Genomic DNA, 8,675 nt, shown 5'->3' on the forward strand with positions numbered 1-8,675 from the left:
ACGCATAATACTTTAATTAATTGTAATTTAATTAGTAGAATACCATTTAGTTAAAATGAACATGACTTGAACTAGTCCAATTTGTAGTTTTATATTAACAGCACTGGTAGGGTCTAAATCAGGCTAAATTTGTAACACTAAATGAGCCAAACATAATCTAAACTAGTATAACATTAATTAGAAAATGTCTAGAATGAATGTGTTTCTATTGAAAGTGCTCAGGAATACTCTATAAGTGTTTTAATTCGTCCAATCGGTGCTTATATCTAAGAGGATGGAGAAGTTCTGAATAACCTGACGGTGCCAGACTCTCTCTGCCACTGTTAAAATGATTACAAGGATCTGTGTTTTGATAGATGCTCTGCAAGGCAATAAAATCAAGAGGCCTTTTGTTGAGCTCTGGTAAAACTAGAGGCTTTGTTCCAACCAGGAATTAGGAGCAACATCACATTTCAAACTGGCATTAGAAGAGCTTGCTGTAAATGACCTTTGGTCTCCCTTGTCTATATAGAGAAGCCCTAAAATTAAACAGGTCTCAGAAGGTAATAAAATTGCTTCGAATGTCCCCAACTTAGTAATTTGAAACTAGTTGTAGCCGTACAAGGAGAACAACACGCCTTAAATGCTTCATTGCATAAATTAAAACAAAGAAAACACCCTTTTTGAATAAAAGTATGGGCCCCAGAGGAACTAATCAGATTTGCAGCCGCAGAGCATGACAATCTCTAAAAAATGTGTTTTGCCTTTTTCCTGTTTTTCTCTTTCCTACTTTTCTACTTGTCTCAGGTAAATGAATGTGTTTTAGTGTTTGGAGTGTCTATGTTGTCAATGTGATTTTATACTTTTAAATGTTGGAATAAACTGTAAATGTATAAAGTGGAGCGCTGACTGTTATCTCTGTGGCTTTTATTTCCACGCATGACATCACTGAATCCGGGAGGACGAGAGAATACAACGAGCCAGAAGTTTTATAAAATATTCTCTTAAAAGGACTGTATACATGAACACATGCAGCTCGGCAGGAAAGGTTTTCATTGCTTTGAGTCGGTTGTAGACAGGTTGACGTCCATTTTAAAGTAGTGAATTACATTATTCGATGCTAAATGATGTTAGAGAACTGGCCTTCAAGAAAGAATTTATAGTTCACCTCTTATCCACTCTATCACAAGACTCTGAACTGAATAAAGTAGGTACAATAGAAGGAGACGCCTCTTGAATATTCATTGACTTTGCGTTTTTTCTCCTACAGCGGCAGCAGTACCCCTTCCTACCTGAGGCGGAGCTGCAGATCAAAGCTGAGCTCTGGAGGCAGTCTGACGTGAACAGACGGGACATCACACAGTCCTTTTATCAAGACTCTCTGGCGCAGCATCAGTCCGTAAGTCACTCGTGTATCAGCGAATGTTCCTTGTCAGTACAGGTTTGTACAAATGGCCTCTCTCACATTTCAATCCTCTTTTCTCAGCTCACGTTCCAGATTCAGGCCTTACTCAACAGTCGACGAACTCTTGCGAGTCCCGTTACTCTGAACACTTCAACCCAGCCTGGCTAGACGTGATCCGAGCCTTAACGCGAAAACGGATGTTTTGTTCTTTGCTACTTTAGTCACTTGGCTTCATTTCTTCTTCACTAAATAAATGAATGTATAACTGCAGGCTGTAGAAATCCTTAACACTGTTTTTATGCTGAATTACCATGTAAGCCAATGTAGCAGTTTGACTTGGACGTGCTGTGCATTTTAAATTAAGATTGTTCACAAATGTTATTTGTTTAGTGTTCCTGTTAAAAAAACCTTTTCTCATAAAATAAACTTTTGTACTTTTGCATTGATACCTCTGATCTGTATTTAAAGTGAATTATTTTTAGTGTGCTGCTCTCTTTTTTATTTTAAACCCCAAGATGCCAAAAATCCCACTAACACAGCCTGTCCCTTAAACTGTGTTCATTTATTCCCGACAGAAATAAAGACCACTGATACAAAATACAAGCATTTTTTCCCTCAAAGGTTATATTTCTTAGAATCTTTAGGAGGTACAAAAGGCAAATACGAAAAACAAAAATAACAGTAACAGTCAGTTTGCACACAATTTGGTTAAAAAAATGTGGCCATTTTACGGTTTGTAAACGGCTTTAAGTCAGCTCAGGTTACTTTCCCACACAAGGTTTGGGTTTATCAAAATGGGACCAAAACAAGTAAAACTTCAATAATAATGCACATGTGAATCAGTTATAATGGTAAAACACACTGGGAACCTTCAGATTCAAACAAAAGAAAAAAAAAAACTTGTGAAAAACATAGCTTTGGCAGGAATCACATTTTAACATGTATGCTTTTGGCAGCATGCAAATCTGCTTTGACATTGCCCCTGGAATCTATCCCAGCATGCATTGGAGAGAAAGACCATGTTCAACATGACAATAAAAACAACAGATTTAGTCATCTCCAGAGATCATTTGTAGAAATGTATATATTATGACGGCACACTGTGATGAGAGACGTATGACCCATTTATCTTCCCTATTCTGTACTGAGGACGGATGAAGAATTGTAAACACAAAAGGACACCTAACGCTGCACTTTTAATGTATCATAATAGTAAAAAAAAAAAAAAAAAACTCCAAATAAAAATAAACATCAACCAAAATGCCTGCAAACACGCACAAGTTTGGCCGACTTTAAAACGACCTACAATTTCCACACAGAATCAGTCGCATTTAAATTATTTAAGAATTTAGGACATAAAAAAATGACATAAAAACAGTCCAGTGACCTTCACAGTGATGATTGTGGATACCTGCAGTAATGGCGATCAGCCTCCAGAGGGAGCTTTAGTGGCGCTAGAACACAACCAGCTGCTCCCGTTTGATCCAGGATGTGTTCCTCCTCCGGCTGCCTGGCTCACACACGGCTCCTGCAGCCGTCTAGTGTCCCGTGTCCAGGTCCCTCATGTATTCCTGAAGCGCCTGCAGCCTCGCATCGATCTCTGACAGCTCAGCCCCAGTGTCCATGGAGCTCTCTGTGGTTTGGACATCGAATGATTACTACACAAATAGCATCGACCGAGACTTTATTAAGTGTTTTCCGGCCACATTGTGCTAAACTTTATATATCAAATATACGACTTAAGAGAAATTTTACTTCCTAATTTAACACCTTGAAATTGGGCCTCTGTCTCTTTAATTGGGCTAATCCTTTGGTATTGTTTTTACCAGTGTTTCAGTGAGAAGTAGCTGTTATGAGCTCAAATGATGAGCAGTTCCATCAGGTTTTTGCTAATTGCTGCTTGCTAGTCTGAAGGAGCAGAGTGTTTTGCACATGCCATGGGAGATTCAATTATTTCTCAAACATGCATGAAAGAATCAAAGCAACTCCAGTTGTGTTTTCCAAGAGGGAATAACATTATAACATGACATAAAGCTAAACATAATACTGCCCCTTTAAAAAAAAAAATGAATTAATGAAGTTACCTTTGTCTTTTATTCTGTGTGTCGGAGTGCTACTTAATGGCTTTCTGGTAAAAAGGCCTCGAGACTGAAACAGAAAATGGAAACAAGAACACATTAATTTGACATGCAGAAAAAAAGGCACAAATGGATTAATCATAAGTACTGTTTTTGTAGCTCTGATAATTTTGTAACCTCATTTAATCCATTTTTTTCCCCCTTTCTCAAACATAGTCCACATTTACCCTGTCACTATCGAGTTAATTACTCACCATATTAGGTCCATTGTATGTCTGTTTTCTTCCCCTGTAAAGAGAATTAAGGATTAAAATTGCTCAGACACTTTTCTGAAGACTCATTTCCAGTGCAGTGCCAGTACCTGAAAAGTGTTTTGGCCATTTCATCCATGTCTGCTAATGAGCTGTCAGAGGAGTTCCTGCTGCCTCGGCGCTCCAGCGACAGGCTCCTGCCTCTGCTTCCGGCCCGGACCGCCTGAGGATAAGCCTCCCTGGACCGGGAGCGGCCCCGCTCCGGGAGCACCGGGGAATTCAGGATTTCCCGTCGTACCTTCCGCTGTCTGGCGATAAAAAAACAATTAATTAAAAATAATAAATTCACCTGCTGTACTGAATACAGTCAGTAAGAAGGGGAAATGTATAGGAACCAACTTTTTGAGTTCTGCCTCTCTCTGCCTGCGCTGCCTGTCCTGGATGTAGGCAGTCGGGTCAAAGCGAGGAACCCGAGACCCTGCGAGACACGGTGACAGTACAAGAGATCGGGGATCATTAATCTGGCTGAAAAATAATTTATAAAGACATTCACATTATATATTTGCTCATGCAAAAACAAATGGAGTAGTTCTTCTAAATTCAGTTTAATTGTTGAGTGTTGCTTTGTCTCAGGCTACGTAATCCTTGCTCATTTTGCTGATTTAACTATGAATAACTGGCACCAGATGATCTTGTTGCATTAACGCTGTGCTCCAGTTGTACTTGAAACAATATTTTCCATCACCTTAAATAATTAGCAGGTACGTACTGGTGGGCGAAGGCGACGGCCTCAGCATGTGAGGACGTGGTCCAGACGAATCCGACCTTCTTTCCCTCTCCCCTGACCTCAGTCTTCTGTCCTCCAGCCGCTCTCTGGACCCGGAGCGAGCCCTGACCCCTCCGTACCCAGAACTCCTCTCACGCGACAGCGACCGATAGACTTCCCCGTCGACTCGAGAGCTGACGCGACCCGAAACGGGCGTCACTCTGCTGCAGAACGCGAACACTCAGTGAATCCTCACGGGCTGAATGCTCCGTCCACAATGAAGGCAAATGAATGAATGAAAAGAGAAGGAAAGTAAAGATATAGTACACGCTTAGATTGTCTAACCCTCGCCGTAGGAACGCCAGCTCACTGGTGAGACTCTTGACCCGCAGGCGGAGCGCACACTCTGAAGCTCTCAGCTCCTCCAACTGGAAAACGAAGGAGGAAGGTTAAAAACCAGCGGAGAAACAAAGTAAACATCAGCGATCTCACCCAGTGAACTTTCACCTGCTCCATTAGGAGTCGCTGTTCTTGGCACCTTTTGCTAGTGGAGCGTTGACTTTTGGCCCTCTCCTTGATGAGCTGCTCCTCCAGCGTCCGCACCACGTCTTTGACCCTCCAGTCTCCTCTGCCCAGTCCAGAGCCGCTCCCACTCATTTGCAGTCTCTCCAGAGCCTTGGCCATGGCTTCCTTTTCTTCTTTCACTGCAGCGAGCCTTCAGGGAAAACAGTGGTGCCAAAAAAACAAACAAAAAAAAACATTATTGTTATTTTTTAGCTCATTTTAAGGACTCACAGAAACCCATTTACTTGCTGTACTTTTACAGAAACATTCTCCTTCTTAAAAATTGTTTTATGTTTTCAATTACAGCATTAAACCTGCTGTATAATTACAATAATTTTGGCTGAAAACCAGCAACACTCAGTATCAGCTGATGTTTGTTTTCACCATCAGGACAGAATTTTCTTGTTGAATTACCAAACATTGAAATCCTCACATCACAAAGTGTGACGAATAAATATTCACTTCATCTTGTTACCAAAACCAACAAAAATCTGATTTATTTTATGTGACAAAAATAAGTATTGCAGAATAGAGAAGGAGGAGAATAGAAATGTTTAAAAAAAAATACAAGAAAAGATGAAAACCCTACACATCTTTAGACTCCTGAATGCAACAGAGAGATTAAAGCGACCTACTCTTGTCGGAGCCGATGCATTTCCAGATCTGTAGACTTGCCGCCTCCATGGGAGGTGAGCGCGCTGATCTCAGCCCTGAGGGCTCGGATCTCCTTCTGCAGGCTAGCCGGGTCAGGCTTTCCCACATACGGCAACGGCAAAGGGTAGTGTATCCTACCGACACAACACAATGAAATGCAACGATTCAAAATGAAATCTAGGTCCAAGGGAGGACAGAACGACATCCCATACGGAGAGCCAAACCTGTCAAACTCCACTGTGTAAATGAGGATAAGGTATCGCTTGGCAGTGAGAGCCGACTGCTGCTGGTGGCCACGAGGACGACTGACCACTCCCGCTTTTCTGTTACGCAGCAGCTCAAGGTCAGCATAGGTCAGGAGGTCAAGGGTGACGGAATCACTCGTCTGGGAAGAGAAACTGTAGTTAGATGGAGCCCGTTTCGTTTCATCATCTGATAAAAACGCATCTCAAACACTGCTAGATAATTTTCTGTTACAAGCATGAACACATGTTTAACTTCATATAGTCTGAAATAATTAATTTTGTCTTTATTTATTTTGCTTTTCAAAAAATTCCAAAAGGAAGTCTCAAATACTAATTTGAATATGTCAAATTCAACAAAATTAAACGCAAGTACTTAGTTGCTAAAAGAAGCATAACTTAACATGTAAGAAGGCAATAAAGTGTCTCCAACATGTCCTTCTGTGTGTTGAACAGCGTTAGTCTGAGTGGTTGTTTGATGTGAATTTGCAACATCAGGCAACAATGTAGACAAGTAGCAGACATGTGTCTGTGGACGCTGTTGTTCATTTTGTAAAAATTGTTTTATATGTCGAGTAATTTGAACTGGATTTGTTCATCTGGTGGGATTCGAGTGCTTTTCTTTTACTATCCTCAGTGTGTTCATTTTTTTTCTGTTTGAAGCAGCTAACAAATAACGTTTGAAATATCGGACATGTAGAATCTCTGTCAGCTCGAGAGAGCAGAACATTTCTCATCCAACTGGAAACACTGAACTCCAGTGAACGACCCTCCTCATCGGCCAGCGTCGCCCCAAGCAAACCTGTCTGTTTCTATCTTTCTACCATTACTACTCAAGCTCTAAACAGTTAGGATATATCTAAAAAAAAATACAGCACTGCACCTTCCTCACAGCAGATTCCAACATGCTGCAGAAAATAGGAAACTGTTTGAAGTTGCCAGTTTTGCGAGTGAGATCTTCAATGTCTAACAGAAGGAAAAAGCAAAAAAAATAAAATAAAATAAATAAATATAAACACAAAGCACAATCTGTGTCATACATGACGTGTTATTTAAATAAACCACTTACACGCAGGATCAAACTCGCCCCGCCACTGATCTGCTGTCACAGAGTCAGAGATTTCCACAATCAGCAAATTCTTATCCAGTTCGATCTTCACAGAAAACTCCACTCCTCGAAACACGATGTCCTCCATCAACTCGGAGCCGTCTTCCATCTCTCTGGACCTGCACTGGAGAGAACGATGCAAAATTGTCTTTAATCAACAAATACAAATTAATAGTGATTGATAAAATAGAACAGGAACTGGTTACTTTATCTGCCAGCTGCATTATAGTTAACACAAAAGGAGCTTCAATAGGCAATAATTTCCTCTATTTATCCATCTATAAAATTTCCCAGTTTTCTATTCTGTTCTATTCAAAATCACCACATGGGGCAGTAGTGAGCAGAATCGGTGTTTAAGACTTGACATTTTCATTTGTCCTGTAAAAAATGAAATATGTATAAAACGTAAGGTACTCATTTAACATAGGAAGTGATGATTTTAGGGAATAAGTTATTAACTACATCATCAATGTGGCGTACAGTCCTGCTAGGATTATTGCGCTTCACTTCACTTTCTCTGGTCACAGCGAGTCTGTAAACATATTTTTAATCGCAGCATTAAACTAAGTGAACTTGAAACATATAAAGCCTGATAAAGACAATAACTTTGTTTTAACACAGGCTTTGGAAAGCTGATAATAAGCTGCTGATATGCAAATGTTTTCATCTTCAGCTTCTGACCAGCGGTCAGCTAGCGACTGTTACCGCGTCCACTGCAGTCAAATTAACTGACCAACGTTAGCTAAGTGTAGCTAGCACGGACGTCACTAAATAGTTAGGGATAATTATGTAAATTTGCAATACATTTGGCTTGAAAAGGGACGCATTTGGGTCGCGTAACCGTGTTCAGGTTGAAAACACAGCAAACAAGCAATTGTAGATGAACAGTACCTTGAGTTGCAGTGATTATCCTGACCGTGTCAAGCTGTCAAAGCATAGCTGTTGGGAAACCGTCGAGAGGAGCTCGCTTACAGAGCTCGATGAAACCTGAAAGCAGTAAACTGGGATTGCTCTCAGGTCCCAAACAGGTTGTAATCCATCGGTGAACCACAGCGGACACCAGAGCGGTTCAACAACCGGGAACCGTTAAATTCTTCTTCGTCAGTGCTGATCTACCTCTGCCTCCCGAGACTTGTTGTTCACCAAGCGCAATACTGACACCTAGAGGCACCGGAGAGACATTACCAAAACAAGACCACTTGGTAAGGAGATGAGCAGGAGTCAGAAACAGGAACACAGAGTGAGTACTAATTGTATTTTACTCAGTTACATTTACTTGAGCAATTATTTGAAATAATATAAAAAAAACTATACTTTGTACTTACACTTAGCTAATCTTATGAAGAAGTAGAAGTATCTCTACTCAATTTCTAGACACTCTACCCACTGTGATTAACTTAAACGAATAAAGAACAAGCTTGTTTTAATTACAAATGGACCAGACAAAAGCATATAGTTTGTTCAAGTGAGATGTCTTGTTTGTACACAAACTTTGTTGTTTTTATGTTACTATCTGCTGAACCTTTTGTGCCATCAGGAGGTCATCATAATTTTACAGTAAATTGTATAACTCATCAATAGCATTCCTTTAAGCTAGTCCTAAAATATATGTACATTGCTTACTGTAA

At 40.4% G+C, this 8,675-nt stretch overlaps 2 protein-coding genes across 4 annotated transcripts in view; one reads left to right on the plus strand and one right to left on the minus strand.

Moving 5' to 3' along the window:
* The window catches only part of LOC103475723 (transcriptional regulator ATRX-like), a 24,175-nt gene extending 21,559 nt beyond the window's left edge, over positions 1-2,616 (plus strand). The window contains exons 34-35 of the mRNA XM_008427552.2: positions 1,250-1,378; positions 1,466-2,616. Coding sequence (XP_008425774.1) covers positions 1,250-1,378; positions 1,466-1,552 — 216 coding nt within the window. The 3' untranslated portion in view covers positions 1,553-2,616. The remainder of the gene's footprint in view (positions 1-1,249; positions 1,379-1,465) is intronic.
* Positions 1-8,202, minus strand: part of ccdc61 (coiled-coil domain containing 61) — an 11,191-nt gene extending 2,989 nt beyond the window's left edge. The window contains exons 1-13 of one of the 3 annotated variants that reach the window (XR_535355.2): positions 7,939-8,202; positions 7,009-7,171; positions 6,823-6,905; positions 5,922-6,082; positions 5,679-5,831; positions 4,987-5,194; positions 4,807-4,907; positions 4,483-4,703; positions 4,113-4,191; positions 3,824-4,021; positions 3,717-3,750; positions 3,469-3,532; positions 2,796-3,017 (exon numbers count right to left, since the gene is read on the minus strand). Coding sequence is in view for 2 of the 3 variants with exons in the window: in XM_008427550.2 (XP_008425772.1) it covers positions 2,923-3,017; positions 3,469-3,532; positions 3,717-3,750; positions 3,824-4,021; positions 4,113-4,191; positions 4,483-4,703; positions 4,807-4,907; positions 4,987-5,194; positions 5,679-5,831; positions 5,922-6,082; positions 6,823-6,905; positions 7,009-7,156 (1,545 nt within the window). In the remaining variant the exon portion in view is untranslated. Of the gene's footprint in view, positions 1-1,982; positions 3,018-3,468; positions 3,533-3,716; positions 3,751-3,823; positions 4,022-4,112; positions 4,192-4,482; positions 4,704-4,806; positions 4,908-4,986; positions 5,195-5,678; positions 5,832-5,921; positions 6,083-6,822; positions 6,906-7,008; positions 7,172-7,938 lie in introns of those variants that run through there. The other 2 variants (XM_008427550.2, XM_008427551.2) reach the window with 2 other exon arrangements.
* Positions 8,203-8,675: the final 473 nt, after the last annotated feature.

Source organism: Poecilia reticulata, linkage group LG14, assembly GCF_000633615.1.
Source record: "Poecilia reticulata strain Guanapo linkage group LG14, Guppy_female_1.0+MT, whole genome shotgun sequence".
Taxonomy (NCBI): domain Eukaryota; kingdom Metazoa; phylum Chordata; class Actinopteri; order Cyprinodontiformes; family Poeciliidae; genus Poecilia; species Poecilia reticulata.